Source organism: Oryx dammah, unplaced genomic scaffold (genome assembly GCF_014754425.2).
Source record: "Oryx dammah isolate SB20612 unplaced genomic scaffold, SCBI_Odam_1.1 HiC_scaffold_9, whole genome shotgun sequence".
In the NCBI taxonomy this organism is placed as follows: Eukaryota; Metazoa; Chordata; class Mammalia; order Artiodactyla; family Bovidae; genus Oryx; species Oryx dammah.
In genome coordinates, this window is record NW_024070193.1 from 43347000 (window position 1) to 43368036 (window position 21037).

General features: G+C 48.3%; 1 protein-coding gene across 7 annotated transcripts; it reads left to right on the forward strand.

Moving 5' to 3' along the window:
* The first annotated feature begins 80 nt into the window (after positions 1–80).
* Positions 81–19854, forward strand: CPNE9 (copine family member 9). 7 transcript variants are annotated; one of them, XM_040246110.1, is made up of 21 exons: positions 81–318; positions 835–875; positions 1007–1053; positions 1148–1251; positions 1688–1724; positions 1946–1948; positions 2222–2298; positions 5900–5963; positions 6078–6181; positions 6376–6480; positions 8128–8169; positions 8488–8563; positions 8672–8725; positions 9157–9218; positions 9931–9977; positions 11133–11314; positions 11555–11682; positions 16057–16171; positions 16834–16891; positions 17261–17334; positions 19452–19854. In XM_040246110.1, exons 1-21 carry the CDS (start codon positions 251–253, stop codon positions 19635–19637), a joined length of 1674 nt encoding a protein of 557 aa, XP_040102044.1. In that variant the 5' UTR covers positions 81–250; the 3' UTR covers positions 19638–19854. The 7 variants fall into 7 exon arrangements, with proteins under 7 accessions (XP_040102044.1, XP_040102045.1, XP_040102041.1 ...); XM_040246111.1 differs by having other exon boundaries at positions 16069–16171; XM_040246107.1 differs by lacking the exon at positions 17261–17334.
* The last annotated feature ends 1183 nt before the right edge of the window (positions 19855–21037 follow it).

Below are 21037 nucleotides of genomic sequence, written 5' to 3' on the forward strand. Positions count from 1 at the left end.
GCTCCAATGGGGTGGGGGCCCCCCGCGGGGCCGGGCGGGGCTGCATTGCCATCTGGAGCCGCTGCGCGGTTGGCCACAGTGAAGGCGCGAGCAGCCAGAGCGCACGCAGGGCTGGAGGGAGCGCAGCCTCCGCCGCCACCGCCGCGGCGGCACATGGGCCGGCCCCGCCGCCGTGCCGCCGCCGCCGCCGCCGCCGCCCCTAGCAGACCCCGTCTCGCAGCCTCCCGCAGCTCCGGCCACCCGACCAGCCATGTCTTTCAGCGGAGCCTCCGAGCGCAGCGTCCCGGCCACCAAGATTGAAATTACCGTGTCCTGTCGGTGAGTGGGCCGTACCGGGGAGGGCTTAGGCATTGCCCCAGCACCACCCAGCTCAGGGGCTCAGCGCGAGCAGGGGGTAGACCCCAGGAGAAGAAGCATCGGGGTCGGGGAAAATCGTGGATGCAGACTCAGGGGAGTTGCTAGCGGACGCGGGGAGGGGGTTTCCTTGAATAGCCCCAACCACAAAAGAGGGCTCAGCCTGCAGCTTGAAGGGATGGGTCGCGGGGATCCAGTAGGATCTGCACCCCAGGAGGGTAAAGTTCTAGGGGGTTACCCTCTTTCCTGGGCCCTTGGAGGCAGTCTGGACGCGTTCAGTCCGCAGAGAAACAGCTCTTGGGCTGAGATTTCCGGTGTTGTCCAGGGTGCTGATAACGCGGGCCCCCAGGAGGGTGTAGTTACGGGGGAGGGAGGTGTGATCTGAACCCCGTGCCTCCCTAGGTGCCCACCTCTGGGTAGGGTACGGGCAGTGGGCTCCAGAATGATCCACTCGCTGTCCGTCTGTTTGTCTCTCTCTAGCAACCTGCTGGACCTCGACACCTTCTCCAAGTCCGACCCCAGTAGGCGGCACCAGGGTCGGGAGGGTGGGAACTTGGAGTCTGAGAGCACCTGAGGGGCAAGGGGAGGCGGGGGGGGGGGGGGGCGGGCCGACCTGACGGCCTTCCCTCCCCGCCCCCGCTCCCGCCTGCAGTGGTGGTGCTTTACACGCAGAGCCGGGCCAGCCAGGAGTGGCGGGAGGTAAGTCCTGGAACCCTCACCCAGTCCATCGCCGTGCCTGGGAAGCACCTGCCCCCTTTAGCAGGCCCGTGCTGATTGTCCACTCCCCGTTTAGTTCGGACGGACCGAGGTGATCGACAACACACTGAACCCAGACTTCGTGCGCAAATTCGTCCTCGACTACTTCTTTGAGGAAAAGCAAAATCTGCGCTTCGATGTGTGAGCCCCGCCCAGAAACCTGGCTTAGACCTCCCCCAACCTGGATCCGCCCCCCAGCGGGCCCCCGACCTGGCTCCACCCCCAGGCCCAGTTCGGTGGCACTTTGAAGGACTCCTCTCTAGGCTTAGCGCCGCCCCCAAGTCTAGGTTGGCCACTCCCCAGGCCTAGTCCTGCTGACAACCCTTCTCCTTAATTGGCTCCGCCCCTTTCTAAGTCCCACCTCTGAGGTGACCCTACCCCCAGCAGGCCCCGGACTTGACCTTGCCCAGGTCTGACTCCTTCTGACCCCGACTCCTGCCCAGAGGTCCAGGTTGAATTCCGGTACAAGACTGCCCCGCCCTCCACCCACAATTTTAACCTGGACTCAAAATCCGGACCCCTTTTCCAGGCTCTCTCCCACCATCCCCGCCCCATGTTGGTCCCACTCTCTTCCCAGGTACAACGTCGACTCCAAAACCAACATCTCCAAACCGGTGAGCGACCGTTCCCTCACGGGCAGGCTGGGCACACAGGCGGCGCTCACTGTGTGTTAAAGGACCCTCCTTAGAACCCTCCTACCCCTCAAACCCGACTCGACCTTCTTCTGCCCCGAACCTGCCCTCCCTGCCCTCCTCTCCTGTTCCTGCCTCGGTTTCCCGCCTGTGCCTCTTACTCACTGCTACTCTTCCTTCTCGACTGCTGCTGGGACCCTCAGAAGGTGAGGCTGAATGGGGCTGGGCGGGGTCAGCGTGTGTGGTGTGTGAAAGGTGAGGGGTGGGATGGTATCTTGGCAGGGTAGAGGAAGTGGGCACCAGATGTCAGGACCAAGAAGGGCGGCTTGTCTGGGGACCCCGTCCCTCCTCTAAAGCCCTGGCTGGGTGGTTCCACTGCCTCCAGTCGCAGTGGTTAGTGCAGCAGCATCACCAGGGCTGGGCTGGGACTCTGCACCACCAGTCGCTCCTGTCCTTGCTGACTCTGTATCCCTGTGCAGGATTTCCTGGGCCAAGCGTTCCTGGCCCTGGGAGAGGTGATCGGAGGCCAGGGCAGCCGAGTTGAGAGGCCCCTCACGTGAGCTGAACCTGAAGGGGAATGGGGGGCGGGGGCGGGCCTCCGAATTCTCCTAAAGATGCAGCTGACTCTGTATCGTTGGAGGCTGGGATTCCCCTGGTCAGGTGCCTTCAATGGCTCCCATCACCTCCTGGGAAAATTCAATTTTCAGGGCTTTGCTCAAGTCACTCTCAGCCCTGACTTATCTTCTCTCTCTCTCACTCTCTATCCTCACTCTTTTTCTGAATCTGATTCAACCTTTAAGGTCCACTTCCAAGTGTTCCTCACTAAATCAAGTTCTCTGGAATTTACATTACATTCACTCACTAAATATTTATTAGTACATTTTGTATGCTATACCCTGGGCTGGGTACCAAGGATTTATCCATTCCACAAACACTACTGGGCATATACTCTATGTAAGCCACTGTTCAAATGGCTTGGGTTGCAGTGGTGAACGAAACAAAGGCTCCTGCCCTCAGGGAGCTTATGTAACAGAAGAGGGAGAGAAATAGTACAAAACTGAAATAATAAATAAGTAAATTACATAATGTGCTAGAAGACATGAAGTGCTGTGCTATGAAAGTAGAACAGAATTAGAGTGACCAGAAATGCAGGGTGATGGGTGTAGCAGTATTCTACAGAAGGGTTGAGGAGGCCTCATGGAGAGGTAACTTCGGAGCAATAATCTGAAGAAAGTAAGGGAGTGAGCTGTGCTGATATCTGGAGGAGGAATGTTCCAGCAGAGGAAACTGCCTGTGCAGAAGTCTGATGTGTTCAAAGAGCATCACGGAGGCCAGTGTGGGTGGAATTGGGTGAGCAGCGGGGAGAAAGGAGGAGGTGACCTTGGTGGATTCACGGTTAGGGCCCGGGAGCCACTGTGAGGACTTTAGTTTTTACTCTGAGTTGGGAGTCAGTGGAGGGTTCTGAGCAGATGAATGCTCTAACTTGCTTTCAAAGGATGCTGCTCGGTTGAGACTACATCTTGGGTGGGCAAAAGTAGAAGTAATCCATGGTGCCAGCAGTGAAGGAGGGGAGAATCAGTTAGATTCTGGATATAAATTGAAGATGGAGCAGCAGATTCCTGTCAGACTGAATATGGACATGAGCGAATAAGAGGAGTCAAGGATGACACCAAGGCCTTTGGCCTGAACAAGTGGAAAGATGGAGTTGCCATAGAGATGATTTTTTTTTTAGGTGAGGGACGAGTAAGTTGTGGGAGGAAGTCAATGAGGAGTTCAGTATGACGTATTGAATTTCATAAATTTTTATTAGACAAGTAGATGTGTCAAATAGGCAATAAGAAACATAAATCTTCCATGCTCTTTAAGGACATGAGATTAGATGAGATCACTAAGGGACTGAGGAGAGAGAGAGAAGATGAAAGACCAAAACTCCATGAGTTGGAGCTAGGAAGGGAGACTGAGAAGGAGCATTAATGAAATGGGGGGATAACCGAGAGTGGGTGGTGCTGTCCTGGTAGCAAAAGACATGCATCAATGACAAGAGAGTGGCTGATCATGTCAAATGCTGCTGCAGTCAAGGAAGGGGAGGGTTGGGAGCTGGATATTGGGTTTAGCAAGATGTCAGTCGCTGGGGACTCTGCTTGTCAGAGTTTTGAAGAAGAGGTTTGGATAACAGCCTGGTTGGGAGATTTAGAAGAGAATGGAAGAGAGAAATGGGAATTAGGAATCTTTCAAGGAATTTTCCTGCAAAGAGGAGAAGAGAAAAGGAGGGGTGGCTGGAGAGAGAAGTGAGATCAAGAAGAGGTTTGTAATATTTTAACCTGAAAAAAATTATATCACATTTGTATGCTAATGGGAATGATCTAGTAGAATCTGAAAATATGACATAATACAAAGAGGGAAAGAACTCTGGTGGTCCAGTGGTTAAGACTCTATGTTTCCAGTGCACAGAGTGTGGGTTCAATCCCTGATCAGGGAACTAAGATCCCACATGCCTCATGGCATGATCAAAAAGAAGTGGGGGACAGTTGCTGGAGCGATGTCTCTGTACAGGCAAGAGGGAGGGTGTGGAATGTAGCACACGGGAGGGATAAATAGGCACATGGTAGTCATTTATAGCAACGGTAGGAAGGCCTCGTGTGGGAGAAGATACTGGAGGCAGGGTAGGTGTGTGGTGGGTCTGCGGACAGTGTCTTCTGGTTGCTTCAGCTTTGTCAGTGAAATAGGAAACAAGGTCATTGGCTGAGAGTGAGGACGGAGGAGGAGGCTTTTTGGGCTGAGGAGAGAGGAGGAGGAGTACAAGTGCCATCTCACATACAGCACTGGAGAGTGAAGGGACTCAATGCACAGTATGATTAAGGACCTTCTTGAGGTTTGTGGTCACACATCTAAAATGAAACCAATTAGCATGAGTGTGGGTTTTCCTCTGGCCATATCCAGTTGCACAGGTGTGGTATGGGTTAGGCAGAGAATTGGATTTAACTCAGGCTGTGGTTCTGCCAAATAAGTAGACAGAAGTGAGAGAAGGGCTAGGGGAAAGGAGTAGGGTGGAAGGAAATGATTATTATAGTCCAGAGTGGCTGGAATTCACACTGGGTGAGGAGATGAGGGAGAAAATTAAGGAGAGAAAGAGCAGTGAGAAGGCAGTAGCATCAGTGACTCGCTTCTGGGTATGCAGGTGGAGTCCCTGCACTCATTACTCTCTATCTTTTTAAAGCACAGAGTCAGAGATCAAAAGAGCCAATGAAATGGTTCAAATTCTCATATTAAAGATGACAAAAATCACATGGCAAGTTGCAATCAAAACTTGAACTGAGAATACTCCCAACTTAGCTTCTTCTCTGTCACACTTTGGCTCTCCCAGAGTTTAGGGTTGGCAGGCCCATATCCACAAGGCCTCTGACTGCTTGGAGACCCAAAGCAAGTTGGGGATGGGTGTCCAGGCATATGCAAGTGTCTCTTCTTGGATCAGAAGAGGATAAGGCTGCCCTGGTCTTTTAGATCTCACTCTTCACAATCTTCTGAAAGCACAGCATCTTTGACCTAACAAACCAGTCCTTCTGCCCCAGATCTGGGTAGAAATTGCTGTCCCTCATTCAGGACTGTTGCACCGCATCACGCTCTACTTGCCTATTGGCCTGGATGTCCCACCTGCCCCTGGAAACTCCTTGAAGGCAGGGTCTAGCAGAGCTGGAAGGTGCCAACTGGCCAAATTGTACCTAGAACAATGCCTGGCATATACCAGAGTCTGCTTTGAGAAACAGAACCACCTTCATATCTACCAAGCTTACCAACTGCTTTTTATTCCATGCATTCATTCTGATCTTTTCACAACCCTAAGAGGTAGACAAGATTCCCATTACATAAAGAGAAAACCAAGGGCCCAAGGGAAGGGAAAACAACTTGCCCAGAATTGTAAATCCTGTCTTTCCCATGCTACCATTATGAGATGTCCACACAGGCTAAATTAACCCCTTCCTTCCAGACCAGAGACCCTCCCCAGTCCAAGTCAGATCCTACCCCATCAGAGATAGAAACACTCGGGACAGTCAGTAAATGACAGATTGAATCCCCTGGCCTACCCAATCCCCGATTGGCCACCCCAATCGTGATTTCCTACTCTTCCCCCCTCACAAAGAGGCTTTTTCTGCTTCCAGGGGTGTACCAGGCAAGAAGTGTGGGACCATATTGCTGACTGCAGAGGAGCTTAGCAATTGTCGGGTCAGTAAGGGCCACATGCTAGACCCAGGAGGCTCTCTTCTCTCCCCAAACTCCCTTTAGTGGGCTGTCTGTCTGGGGGCAATTCGAGTGTCAATAGTCCAACTTCATCCACAGGATATTGCCACCATGCAGCTGTGTGCAAACAAGCTGGACAAGAAGGACTTCTTTGGGAAATCAGACCCCTTCCTCGTGTTCTACAGGAGTAATGAGGATGGCACGTGAGTCACTGCTCCCACTATTGCTGTGGGCCCATTCGGGCTCTTAGGCTGGGACATCTTAGACTCCATCAGGACCTGAGCCCAGAATTCACTTAAGGCAGCACCCAATATGTGCTTAAACCAAGCATATCAGGCCCTGTCTCTGGGCTCAGTCCTACCCCAAATGCAGGATCCAGTCCTCTTGTCCTCTCCAGGTTCACCATCTGCCACAAGACAGAGGTTGTGAAAAACACACTGAATCCTGTATGGCAGCCCTTCAGCATCCCTGTGCGGGCCTTGTGCAATGGAGACTATGACAGGTCTGCATCAATATAAGCTAAGGAGTAAGGGGACAAGGGTGTGAGAGTGGGGTTCTTGGGCTGAAGAATGAAGGTCGAAGTGCCATAACAGCATTGGAGGATCCTGCTCAGTGAGACAGTTTTGGACATGGATATGGGTGCATGGGAAGGCATATGGATAGCCACATGGATGAATAGGTAGATGGACAGATGGATGGGTGGATGGATGAGTGGATGAAAGGGCAAATGAATAAGTGAATGAGCAGATACATGGATAGATAATCAGACGAATGGATAAACTGGGAATGAATAGATGGGTATGTGGATGGGTGAATAAGAAGACTGGTGGGTGGAATGGATGAATGGATAGCAGATGAATGAGTGAGTGGACTGCTGGGTGGATCAGTGGATGGGTAGATGATGGGCAGATTAATGGATGGATGGCTAAATGCTTGAGAGGCTGGATGGGTATATGAAAGATTGGAGGTTGCTTGGAGAGGCAGAGGGGTGACTGAAAAACAGGTGGAATGACTGGTACATTAGTAGACAGACAGATGAACGGGTGGTAGAGGGAATGGATGGGTGAGTGTAAAGCAGATGGACAGGCTGACCATATGAATTCACAAGTGGGCAGTATGAAGGTAGGTAAGTGGGCCCATAAGTAGATGGTTATGTAGACGAATGGATGATTAGATGGACAAATACCAGATGGCTGAGTGTTTGGTTGGGTAGATGCGTGGAGATACAGATGGATACTTGTATGTATCAGTGAGTCATTGAAGGGCTGGATGTATAGTTATATGGGTGATAGAGTTTAATAAGTAATTGATTGGTAAGTTTATATGGGTAAAAGGGTGACTAGATGGCAGGATGGATGGTTGAATGAACCGCCACATAGATCAGTGGCCATTTGAGATGACTTAGGCGAACCAGGATGTCAGAGTTTAAATCTCAGCTCAGCAATTTACTTGTTATGGTTCTTAGTCAAGTTACTGGTTTTGGGGCCTCAGTTTCCTTATTCAAAAGTAATAATAGTATTAATACTGCTTTATAGAGTGCTTGTTAAATCAGTCGGTGAAAGTGCTGAGAACAATGCCTGGAATACGTGTGTGTGTGCTTAGTCTGACTGTGACCCTCTGCTCTATAGCCAACCAGGCTCCTCTGTCCATGGGATTTTTCAGACAAGAATACTGGAGTGGGTTGCCATCTCCTACTCTAAGGGGTCTTCCTGACCCAGGGATCAAATACACATCTCTTGCATTACATGTGGTCTTTACCTTTTGAGCCATCAGGGAAGCAATGGAATTCCCTGGTGGTACAGTGGTTAGGACTCTGCATTTTCACTGCTGAGGGCCTGGGTTCAGTTCCTGGTAAAGGAAACAAGATCCCACAAGCCATGCAGCATAGCCAAAGTATTTTTTAAAAATCAGTAGTAAAGAATAGTAATAAAGAGCATCAGCAGTAGTAATAGTGATAGTGTCAGTAGATAGTTGGGTACATTCATGGACTGATGAATGGATAAGACAGATGGGAGGAAGGTTGATAGAAGGACAAATGGATGGATGGAAGGATGATCTATGTATAGTCAAGATCATCTTGACTATGATGGGTGGGGGTGTCTCAGATTTATCCTACAAACCTAGCCTATGTTTATCTCCAACATTTCAGAACGGTGAAGATTGACGTGTACGACTGGGACCGGGATGGAAGGTAGCACTGCCCTCTCCTAGAATTAAGCCAAACAGTTCCCTGAAATATGTAGCACACTCACTAGGAACCCCAGAGTAGCCTTGGGAGCCAGAGAGGGTGACGACAGATGCCAGGACCTTGAACACAACTGGCCCCCTCAGTGTCTCTCTGGGACACCGTCTCTTCCCTTCTCTTCCTCTTAGGTTGGTCTCTCTTCTGACCCAAGGCCCAGTGCCTGGCAGACCAAGTAGAGGCAGGGGATAGTGAGGGTAAAAGACTGGTTTCAGGGGTGGCTGCAAGCCAGCAGCAGTCGCTTACCTGCCCCTGGCCTCGTTGCAGCCACGACTTCATCGGTGAGTTCACCACCAGCTACCGAGAGCTGAGCAAGGCCCAGAACCAGTTCACAGTGTATGAGGTGAGAGCTCAGCCCCACCCAGGTTTCCCAGGCCTCCACCCCAGGTGTGCTCAGCCTGTGCTTCCCTTCCTCTATGTCCCACCGTCACCACTACCTTACTTCACTTAGGTACTTAACCCTCGGAAGAAATGTAAGAAGAAGAAATACGTCAACTCGGGAACTGTGAGTACTCCCGAGAGCTCTGGCCCTCTGTAGATCCTTCTGTTTCTGTCCCCAGAATGGGGACACACAGCATGACCACCCGGTGAGGGTATGGGAGAGCTATGGGTGCAGACTACTTGCACATAGTGATGTTGGATACAAGGTGGCACCATTTCAGTTTTCCTTTTGTTTCGTTTTTTTTTTCCTTGTTTTTCTTCTCACCTAAGAAAATTTGTTTGATCTCTAATCTTTTGCAGGTTTTTCTGTGGGGGGGTGGTTTATTTCATGATTTAATATACTTTTGGAAATCCAAGTATGTTTCTGATGGCTTCCCCCTTTGCCCTTTCAGAAATTGGACAGGGTGGGTCAAGGGCTGGAGTCGAGTGCCTCTTTCCCTTTCTCTAGCCCAACCTTCCTTTCCAAGTAGCAGGGCTGCCTCTTCTGTCCCACAGGTGACGCTGCTCTCCTTTTCTGTGGACTCTGAATTCACTTTTGTCGATTACATCAAGGGAGGGTGAGTCACAGCCAAGCTCCGGACTGAAAGTCCAGCAATGAGTTTCTCCCAGTTCTGAGCCTCAGTTTTACTCCTCATTAATGGTCAGGATCTGATGAGATCATGAAAACAAACTTGAAAACACTTGGCAGACTATAAAGTACAGGGTGCTGTCCACCGTAGTTCTCTCCATAGGGCTGCCTTTCAGCCCTAGCTTCCAGCCCTGCTGGGAAGATGACAGACCAGTGGTCTCCCGTAGCCTCACTGGAGCCCCAGCAGAAGATATGGCAAGGCAAGAGGGAGAGGCCAAGAGAGAAGGAAAAGATAAGCAGGCTGTAGGGGACATTCTCTTTGGTTTAGTGGATGCAAGCAGACCTGAGTAAGGTACTTTTCTTCTCTAAACCTGATTTTAATGTAAAATGGAGATGTTAATTGCTACTTCAGGACTATAGTAAGGGTTAAATTATGCATATTATGTCATGAGGTAGGCATTTAGGAATGAATGGGGCATGTGGGAACACACTCCCCACAGTGTGTTCCATGGGCCAGCAGCATTTGCCTCACTCGGGATTTTGTTAGATATGTAGAATCTCAGGCTCCACCCAGACCATCCAGATCATAATCTGCTTTTTAACACAATTCCCAGGTGACTGAGATGCATATGAGCGTTTGAGAAATCCTGGTATAGTAAGTATCAGTCCCTCATTTCTCAATCCATCTATTTCCCCAACAGGACACAGTTGAACTTCACAGTAGCCATTGACTTCACAGCTTCCAATGGTGAGGCATGGATGGGGGAACAGGGTATGGAGGGATTCTAAAGAAGTCGTTAGGGATGGGCCTGAATTAAAACCTGGGAATAAAAGTTAACCGATGCAGGAAGCCCAGGCTTGAGGCAAGGCCCAGTCAGGCTAATACTGGGGCAGGAGTGTTGTGGGGGTAATGGTGGGAGAGAGTACAGAAAGGTAAGTGGGTAAATGGATCAAAGAAAATCGAAAGGATAAATAGTTCTAGATAGCTTGAGAAGTGAATGAGTAAATGAATGGATGGGAGGGAACAGAAGTATACTAACAGATGAATATGTAAATGAGTGGATAACTGTGTGGGTAGCTAGATGAATAGAGTGGACAAATGGGTCTGAGTACAATAGGCTGAAGAGGTGGATGCATGAACTGGCATGTGGGTGGGCAAAAGGACAGGTGTTTAAATTGGGGAAATAGATGAGTGGAGAGGTGGATGGATCCATATGAGAACAGACAGACAGGTGAATGAATGGGATGGATAGAGAGGGATGAATGAATGAGTAGATGGACAAAATAATGTGGTTATATGGACAGATGGGAAAGAAAGGGAAATGGCAGGTAAGCAAGTGGATAGATGGCAGGCTGGCTGGCTGGATGCACAGGCGGGTGGCTAGCTGGATAAGAGGATGGAGAAGCAGATGGATAGAGATGAATAGGTAGATGGATTTATGGCCAGTGGAAGGGTGAATAGACGTATGAGCAGGTGGATGAACTGATGGATAGATATAGGGGTTGATACATGGATAGTTTGAAAATGAACATTTGGATGACTGAGTAAAATAATAAGGAATACATGGGTAAAGAGGCTTCTCTGGGGGCTCGGTGGTAAAGAATCTGCCTGCCAATATAGGTGACCTGGGTTCGATCCCTGGGTTGGGAAGATCCCCTGGAGAAGAGAATGGCGACCCACTCCAGTGTTCTTCCCTGGAGAATTCCATGGACAGAGGAGCTTGGCGGGCTACAGTCCATGGGGTCATGAAAGAGTCAGACACGACTTAGAGACAAAACGCCAACAACAGCATGGGTTAAGAGTGGATGAATGGATAGGCAGCACATAGATGCATACAAAGACAGGCAGGTGAGTAGAGAGATCATCAGCTGACCCTGAGGTGGGGCTCCTGTTTCCCTACAGGGAATCCCCTGCAGCCCACCTCCCTGCACTACATGAGTCCTTATCAGCTCAGCGCCTATGCCATGGCCCTCAAGGCAGTGGGAGAAATCATCCAGGACTACGACAGTGACAAGCTCTTCCCAGCTTATGGCTTTGGCGCCAAGCTCCCTCCAGAGGGACGGATCTCCCACCAGTTCCCCCTGGTACGGTATGGGCCAGAGCCTAGACCCCACACTCTGGAATCTGGCCCACCCAAGTTGACAAACTTCTTCTACTTAGGTTTTCTTCTAAGGGTCAAGGACATGCAGAAGAGCAGGATCTAGGGGAGAGTGGCAGAGCAAGGAGGGGAGCTGGGCTGGAGTCTGGAGGGGCGTATGAAAGAGAGTGGTGGAGAAAGGCAAGAGTGAGCTGGGATCAGTCCAGCAGGGCATCTTCCCTGACAGAACAACAATGATGAGGACCCCAACTGCGCGGGCATTGAGGGTGTGCTGGAGAGCTACTTCCAGAGCCTGCGCACAGTGCAGCTCTACGGGCCCACCTACTTCGCCCCTGTCATCAACCAGGTGGCCAGGTAAGGAAACTGGATGCACCTGGGGGAAATTAAGGGGACCAGATAGGGGACTGACTTCCCAAGGATAGTGAATTTAGGCTTTGGGGAGAGGGTGAAGGTTTCAGTGTTGGCCAAGCTCTGGTATAAAGAGGTTACATCAGGCCTTATTCTAAGGTAGAAAGAGTGTCAGTGAACTGCCCCAACCCTACTTCCTGGGAACAACAAACCAGGCCTCAAGTTTGAGGAAGAGAGAAGGACCTATAGAACAGTGGATAAGGAACAAGCTTTGGCATCAAACCTGGGAGTGACCCCTAGGTCCACCACTCACTAACCTCATCTGACCTGAAGCAACTTAACTTTAAGAATACTTAGCACAGTGTCTGGCCCATAGTCAGTGCTCATGGTAGATTAAAATGAGCTCAAGTTGTAGATTAACAATGGAAGAGTAACTTCTAAAAACAGAAGAGTAAATCCAAATTTTCAGAATAAAAACACAAAGCAAAGAAAATCTAACTTACATATCAAATGATTTTTAATGCAAATAAAATAAAATGACTGAACTAAAACCAAACATATGTCAATGAACTTAAGTTGGATAAATTCACCTAAAAAGTTTCTCTGATTGGATAAAAAATAATAATTCTACTATATGCTAAGGGCTTCCCTGGTAGCTCAGTTGGTAAAGAATCCACCTGAGACCTCGGTTCGATTCTTGGGTCAGGAAGATCCCCTGGAGAAGGGAAAGGCTACCCACTCCAGTATTCTGGCCTGGAGAATTCCATGGACTATAGAGTCCATGGGGTTGCAAAGAGTTGGCCACAACTGAGTGACTTTCACATACATACTATATGCTAAATAGAAGAGACCCATGTAAAACAAAATACCTCAGAAAACTTGAAAGTAAAAAGATGAAACAAACAAACAAAAAATAATAAAACTGGAAGGATTTCAGGGAGATATATATGCAGAGACTCCCTTTTCCTCTAATAAAGATTAGTTTATCTTCTAATTCATCATGAGATAATAGCTTCTTTAATTACAAAAATAATGTAACATTGCTGTTGAAATTTTAAGGATGAAGAAATTAAATAAGAAATGACCCAGAAAATGGCCCATGAGAATGTGAAGATATATATATATATAATACACATATATATATAATACATATATATAGTTAATGATAATCTTTTCCCTATGTAGCCATAATGGCAGTCAAATTTGATGTAACATTTCACTACTGATCTTTTCACTTAATAATGGAACCTGAACACATTTTCTTTTGTTATTGATATTAAACAGACTTAAATATTATCTTGGGCAAATTAGCTGATTCACTCATTCATTTCCTGATTCAATGAACATTCCATAAAGCAAAATGTAGCATGAATGTGGGCTGTAGAGCTAGACTAAGTTAATACACCCAATCTACTACTTATAGCTGTGTCACTTTGGGCAAGACTCTTAACCTCTCTGTGTCTGTTTCCTCAACTGTAAATGAGGATAATAGTAGCTACATCATAGGGCTGTTGTGAGGACTAACTTAATATTCATGGTAAGTGCTATGGGTGTAAGCTATTACTGTTACTATTATTATCACTATTACTATTCAAAGGGCATCTGTGTGTGCTCAGATATCTGCTGGGACACTGGAGACTCAGATGAATCAGATCTAGTCTCTGCCTTTGAGATCTCCCGCCTTGGCGCAGGAGACAGAAATATAAATAAATCATTACCTTCTACAGGCCAGAGCTTCCCAAACTTTTCCAGCAAGTCGCCTGTTGGCAAAGGCAAACAACTGCTTCCCCTAGGGGAAACTGGGGGCCCAGTTGAAAGCAGCCAACCTGAAAATGTCTTTGAAATCCCCATATTTTATCTTAACAATTCATGCAAATTTTACATGCTTCTGACATTGTGTCCATATTTGCTATAATTTAAGGTGTGGGGAGGTGTGTTTTAAGTATACTTAGAGTCATCTAGCTTTATCCACCAGATCATGTAGTGTAATGGGTGCTTCAAGTATCCTGTAACCTTGGGTTCCCCTTGGCATCCATGTTGGTACACTCATGGGTGTAAGGACCCATGAAGGGCAGACAATCCATCTTGGTGGGTGGCATCCAAGAGACCCAAGACAGCCTAGTTGTGGAGGGACCTGACTGCTTGGTTGGGTGCAGAGGGCGAGCTGGACTTTTATCAGAGGAAGATGTGCGGAGCAGGCCTGGCAGCAGGAGCTGCATGTGAAGAGCACAGAGGCATGAAGGGGCAAGCTCGGTAGACAGTAAGCCGTGCACCTAGATCAGAATGTGCAGCGTGCATGGAGGAGGAGCCAAAGAGCAGACGGGAATGAAGCCTAGAGGCATCGAGAGCTCAGGCTTTAGGCTTAGTTGGTCAAGTGTGGACTGGGGCCCCAGCTTCACCACCCCTTTGGAATGTTGTTACTCACACCTGTAAACTTCACTTTGGAATAACAAATGTGCTCACCTCATAGAATGGTAGTGAGGATTCAATCAGATCACGTATGTCAAGTGTGCAGCCATGATTCTGATGACCACAGATGCCTCTTCGTTGTCTGCCACCCCACAGCCAAGTGGGGCGCAGATTGGCTTTCCCCAGCCTGTAACCCCGCTCCAGGTCTAAATGGCCTTGGGATTGCCAGGCTTCTGCAGGGAGCCACGATGTGCCTCCCAAGTCCCCAAACCCTTCCCTACCCCTCAATGCTCCTGCTCACAAATCCCTTTCTGAAGGGGCCCTTACCCATTGCTCTGACCTCCTCTCTCTTCTGTAGTCCTGCCTGCATCTCCTAGAACATGCTCTCTCTTGGTTTGCACATGCCATTCCTTCTCTCTGGATCATCTTCCCTTTACCCTCCCGTCCTCCCCCGACCCCACCTCTACCTCCAGCTCCTCCTGGCTAACTCCTACTCAGTTTTCAGGTCTTAGGTTAGATGTCATGTCGTCAAAGCCCTTGCCTCACTGCATCATCGTGCTGTAAGCATCCATCAGGACAACATCCGATTCTCTGCTGCAGGCTCAGCACCAACCTTGGTGCCTGACCCACAGCAGGTATGCAGTGATTATATGCAGAATGAGTGAGTGACAGGAAACGGTGCCAGCCCAAGCCTATGAAGAGGCTGCAGCCAGAAAAGAGCAAAGGCTGCTAGGGAGGATCATGGCCCACTCCCACCCTGGGCCCTGGGCAAAATGAACTGTAGCTGTTCGAATTCTCCACTCTCACTGTGCTTTCCTCTGGATTTTTTATATCAAGCTTAGATATCAGCATTGTCTGATAGAACTCTCTGCAGTGATGGATGCAATGATGGAGATGTTCTGATCTTGTGATATCCTGTAGGGTAGCTCCCAGCCACATACAGATAGTGAGCACCTGGAGTGTTGCTAGGGTGAACAAGGAACTGAGATAATTTTATTTAACTTAATTTATATAAATTTCTGTAGGACCTGGGGACTGCCTTACTGGATAGTACAGCTCCATCCTTTCCAACCCTCACAGGGTTTGAGACTGGAAGTCCAGAGACCAAGTCTGCCATGGCCTTTGTGCTGTCTGAGGTCTTGTTTCTCTTATGTATAAAATAAGGGGACTGGACTCAATGACTTCTGAACTCATTTCAGATAAAAAAATCTTGGGAGTCAAAGACTGGTAGTGAGAGAAGGAAAAAGACTCTGGGAGCAGCTGTTAGACTGGCTGAGGACCCAGAAGCCTAGGCAATGGAATGTGATGAGCAGAAGGGAGAAGGGAGGAGGAGAAATGAGTAAGAGAGGGGAGAAAGAAGGCCTTCAGTCTTTGGTCTTGTTCTTGTATAAACACCAAGATCATTCTAGGGCCAACAAAGTCCTGGGTGATCTGGGTCCCACCCCATTTCGATCCTATGGTCCATGCTGCTCCCCTCACCTTCTGGTCTCCAAACAGGGTAGATTTCCTCCAGTCTCATTACAGGGACTTTGTCCATGCTGTTCCTTCTGTCTGGAATGACCTCCCCCTCCCCATCACTTAGCCTCCTCTCCCTCCTCTTCTCCTTCATCCTCAAACATTGTTTCCTTAAAGAAGTCTTCATTGACCTGGGCCATGGCACGATCCCTTAGACGCTCTCCTCACAAATGCTATCCTATAGCTATTTCTGTGATTCTTGGTTCAGTGTCCACTCTCAAGAGGACTGGGGGGACTCTTGCTTTCTCACAATGCCTAACACAGTAGCTACCATAGTAAATGCTCTGTGAGTGTCACTGGAGGGACGGTAGGAGGGGCAGGCAGCCAGCTCTGGGGAGGGAGCATGAGCTTCCGAAGCCCCAGTGCTTGTCCTCTGCTTACAGGGCCGGCTGTGGAAGTTTTAGGGATAGACATTCCTTTGGACTCTCTGGGCTTTCAGCTGAATTCTGATCTTAGTTTCTTCCCCAGGGCTGCAGCCAAGATCTCTGATGGTTCCCAGTACTATGTTCTGCTCATCATCACTGATGGGGTCATCTCTGACATGACACAGACAAAGGAGGCCATTGTCAGTGTAAGTCTGAGGAGGGTTTGGCAGGAAGAGGTCACTGTTAATAACTGTCCAGGGGTTGAGCTAACAAGTCAGGCTGCCAATTTCATGGATGCTCGCAGTGGACACAAGACTTCTGGATCAAAAGCAAAGCTGTGTGGGACTTCCCTGGTAGTCCAGCGGTTAAGACTTAACACTTCCACTGCAAGGGGCATGAGTTCAATCCCTGGTCGAGGAATTAAGATTCCACGTGCCACTATTCCCAGCAATAGCAACAGCTCAACTATCAGCATTGGCTCTGATTCACTAAGTCCCACTTCCCAGAAGATAATGTGCCAAGGGCCAGATGACCAGTGGGTTATATTATAGAACACAAACCCTGAGTGTAGAAAACCTGAGCCTTTTATCGTGGGCAATAAGCATGCGTGCCCTTTGTTCCAGCATGAGACATTTTATCATACTAGACAGTAAACAAACCTGCCCTTTGCTGTATAGGAAGACCCTGTATCTTTCAAGGCTGTTACATATGCAGACATACTTGAAAAGATAGTCTGGCACAAAGAAAAATCAGTGCCTCTGCTTGTAAGATGTGCCAAAATATTATACACAGAGAGAATTGTCCCCCAACAGTCACTTCCCTTGCTATGGCTGCTCACCCCAACCATTTGCCCTCTTTCCCCTGACAGGCCTCATCACTGCCCATGTCTATCATTATTGTCGGTGTGGGACCAGCCATGTTTGAAGGTGAGTAAGATGGGGAGTTTTCATGAGTGGGACCAAGAACTGGGGAAAACAGAGAAGGATCTGGGAACCCAGGCCTGTCTCCTAGAGAAGATAAGATGGATGCCTGTGTCAGACCTTGGCCAAGTCAGACCTTCTCTGAACCACTTCCTCATTATAACTGAGGTTGTTGATACAAATAATTCCCTCCTGGGCTTCCTAGGATGATGGAATGCGTGGGAGGGAATAATAATAACTCCATTACAATGCTTAATATTTGTAGGACTTTGATACAACCAGTCTCTTGATGACTCCAAAGGGGAGCGAAGAGGCAGAGGGCAGCATGGGTTGTTGTGGGAAAGGCCAATCAGCTGAGGGGTGTCTTTTCTGCAGCTATGGAAGAGCTGGACGGTGATGATGTGCGCGTGTCCTCTCGGGGACGCTATGCTGAGCGCGACATCGTTCAGGTAGACCTGATGTCATGAGGTCAAAAGGAAGTCATGGTGTCAAAGGCATGGTGGGAAGGAGGGGCTAAGTTAGCAGCCATTCCCCTTTACTGCCTTCCTTTTATTTTTTTTCAATTTTTATTTACTTATTGGCTCTGCTGGGTCTTCATTGCTGCATGTGGGGCTTTCTCAAATTTATGCGAGCAGAGGCTACTCTCTAGTTGAGGTGTGTGAGCTTCTCTTGTGGAGGTCGGGCTCTGTGACCCGTGGCCTCTAGACTGTGGGCTCAGTAGTTGTGACGCAAGGTCTTAGGTGCCTCAGGGCATGTGGGATCTTCCTGGACCAGGGATTGAACCTGTGTCCCCTGCATTGGCAGGTGGATTCTTAACCACTGGACCACCAGGGAAGTCCCTTTACTGCCTTCTTAATCACTTACCTTTCTTCCCTTCACTCTTTCAGCCTTCCTACATTCATTCAACAAATTCTTTTTGAGAAACAGGCAGGTTGCTGCAGCCATGGCGGATTCATAGTGTAAGAGATCCCCAAGGCACCTGCCCTCTAGTGGAGGCTGCCAATAATAATGGCACAGTTCATTAGATTATGCTAAGTGCTCCAGAGGGACAGCAAATGCCACAGTGAGAGTCTGTAACTGGGATCTGATTAGGCAGGATTGTCAGAGAAGGCTACTACGAGGAAATGACATTGAAACTGAAATCTAAAGCAAGGTATAAGCATAACAGGCAGAGAAGCAGCAGGTGAGAAGGCCCTTAGGTTCAAAATAGCTGGCCCAATCATGGAGAAGGCAAGAGGCCCGGGTGGCAGGATCACAGCAGTGAGTGGAAGAGGAAGGCAAGGCCCTGCCAGTCATGGTGAAGTTTGGGTCTTTGTTCTAAGATTATTAGAAAGCTCTTGAAGGATTTTAGATAGAGAAGTAAGATGGTCAGTCTCGCATTTTGAGACATGCAGAGAGGCTGCGAGTGCGGACTGCAGCAGGATGAGGGAGAAGGCAGGGAGCTCTGTTAGTGAGGAAGCCTTCGAAGTAGTCCAGGGATTTGGATGGGAATAGGAGTGGTGAGGATGGAGAGGAGAAACAGGTTCAAAAGATAATTTAAGAAAAAGTGTATGAGAATTGACTACTTGATTAAATGGTGATAGGGAGTCAGGGCGGCTTCAAGAATGATTCTTAGTTTCCTAGACTGAGCCCCTGGGTGAGTGATAGTCTCACTTGCTGGGAAAGGAAAGGCTGGAGGAGGGGCAGATTTGGCAGAAAAGCCTAGAATTCAGCTGTAAACACATTGGGCTTGAGTTATCTAAGACGAACGAAAGGGGATGTGATACGGGCAACCAAGCTGTGACTCTGGGCCTTAAAGAAAAGAAGGTAGGGATGGATGTATAAATGTAGGAGTTATTAGGGAACAGGGTTGTGTGTTTTTTTTTTTTTGATTGAAGTACAGTCGATTTACAATACAGTGTTAATTTCAGGTATGCAGAATAGTAATTCAGTGCTTTTAGTTTATACTCCACTTAAAGTTATTACAAGATAAAAGTTACAATACCCTGTTATACAGTTTATCCTTGTTGCTTATTTATTTTGTCTATATTAAGTTTGTACATCTTAATCCAGGGAACAGTTTGTAAATGTGTTGAAAGTGTATGAAATCACCCAGGAAGAGAATTGAGAAAGAAAAGGCATCAGATTTAGGGATTAGGCAGACCTAGAGCATTGGGGTTGGTGCAGGAAGGCATCCAGAAAGGTAGAGAAAATCTAGAAGAATGTAATGTGTCAAGAGTAGGAAGTGTTCAGGAAGATCATGGTGAAATGTAATGGAAAGCTCAAGGGGAGTCAGCAAGATGCATGACAATCATTGCCTGCTGGACTGATTGGGGAACATGGTGCTGTTGACTTGATTAGCAAGAGCAGTTTCAGTAGACTGCATGAAGCCAGATTAGAGTGGTTTGAGGGTGAATAGAAGGTGGAAAAAAAAGTGGGTGGGGAAAAAGCAAATGTAGAAATTTAGATAAGGTGGGAAAGAGAGTGATACTTAGTGATGTTAGGGGTCAAAGAGGAAGCCTCCGTCCTGCCACCTTCCCCAGTCCTCTCTCTCCTGGCCACCCACATCTGATCGTGCCTGTCACAGTTCGTCCCATTCCGAGACTATGTCGACCGGTCGGGGAACCAGGTGCTGAGCATGGCCCGACTTGCCAAGGATGTGCTGGCGGAGATCCCAGAGCAGCTACTGTCCTATATGCGCACCAGAGACATCCAGCCTCGCCCACCAACCCCTGCCACCCCCAGCCCAATGCCAGCTCCAAAGCATCCCTGAATAGCCCACCTAACCAATGCCCAGCAGTCTGCCCGCCTGCCCACCCATTGCTTCTGCTCAAAATCAGAGGCACCTGGAACCTTGGACTTCATTGGGAGGGCAGCTTAGAGGATCAGTATTGGCTGGTCGAGCCCTCTGCCCCATCACCCACAGAAGAGCCTGGCACTGTCACCACCTCCCTGCCTTCTTGCCAATAATAAAGCCGATCTTTACTCCACTTCTGTCTCATGGGTCTTGGGGAGGGAGGCTGGGACGCCCAGGGTCTGGGACACACGAAGAAAAAGATGGAGCAAGGACAGCTTCAGCTAGGGATCATCCCCAACCTAACACACATCCATCTAATCCTTCTTCAGATATTCTTCAAATACATTAAGAAACAAGTGAATCTTTATGTGTGTACATTTTTCCTGAGGAGAGAGGCCCATAGCTTTTATCAGATTCTAAAAGGGATTCTTGACCTCAAAAGGGGTCAGCTTTAAGATGATTCTGTATAAATCTGCTCTAATCCGTCTAGTTCAAGTTTTTTTGAGTGAGGATAATTTTAAAAGCTGATATTTTCTTTGAGTGAAGTGAAGTCACTCAGCAGTGTCCGACTCTTTGCGACCCCATGGACTGTAGCCTACTACGCTCCTCTGTCCATGGGATTTTCCAGGCAAGAGTACTGGAGTGGGTTGCCATTTCCTTCTCCAGAGGATCTTCCTGACCCAGGGGTCGAACCCAGGTCTCCCACACTGTAGGCAGGCGCTTTACTGTCTGAGCCACCAGGGAAGTCCCATTTTTTTTTCTTTGAGTATTCACTACATATCAGACATTGATAAGTAATTTACATGCATCATCCTATTTAATCCTCACAGCAATCCTGTGAGATAAGCACTGTTTTATCTTTCGCACATGAAGAATCTGAGGCTCAGAGAGGTTAAGTCACTTATTGAACAGAACGCAACAGTTTGGCTCCAGATGCCAAGATGTTAATAACAGCAAACCTCTTCCTGGAGTGTCAATTTTATTAGGATGTTTAGGGGAAGACATTGTATATGAAAACATATACTTTATAGTGGGTTGAATGCAAGGTTTATACTAAGATAAATTAGAAGTTTCCAGATGTTTTAGGCTTTGCCCCAGAACCCTGGCAGACCCTTTCACGCTCCCCATTGATGGCAAAACTGGACAGGCTAAGCAACAAGTACTGTTTTACAAGTAGACTCTTCTTGGCACCCAAATTCTCAAAAGCCCACCAAAGCTGACAATAGAGTTGTCGAGCTCAGGTTTACAAATAAGTAATACGAGGTAGGAAGAATTTAACAAATTGCCCAAGTTCACATGGCTATAAGTGACCCAGTCACATTAAAAGTAGCTGTTTTGACATCATGAAGCCTTTCCCCGCCTACCTACAAAGTTCC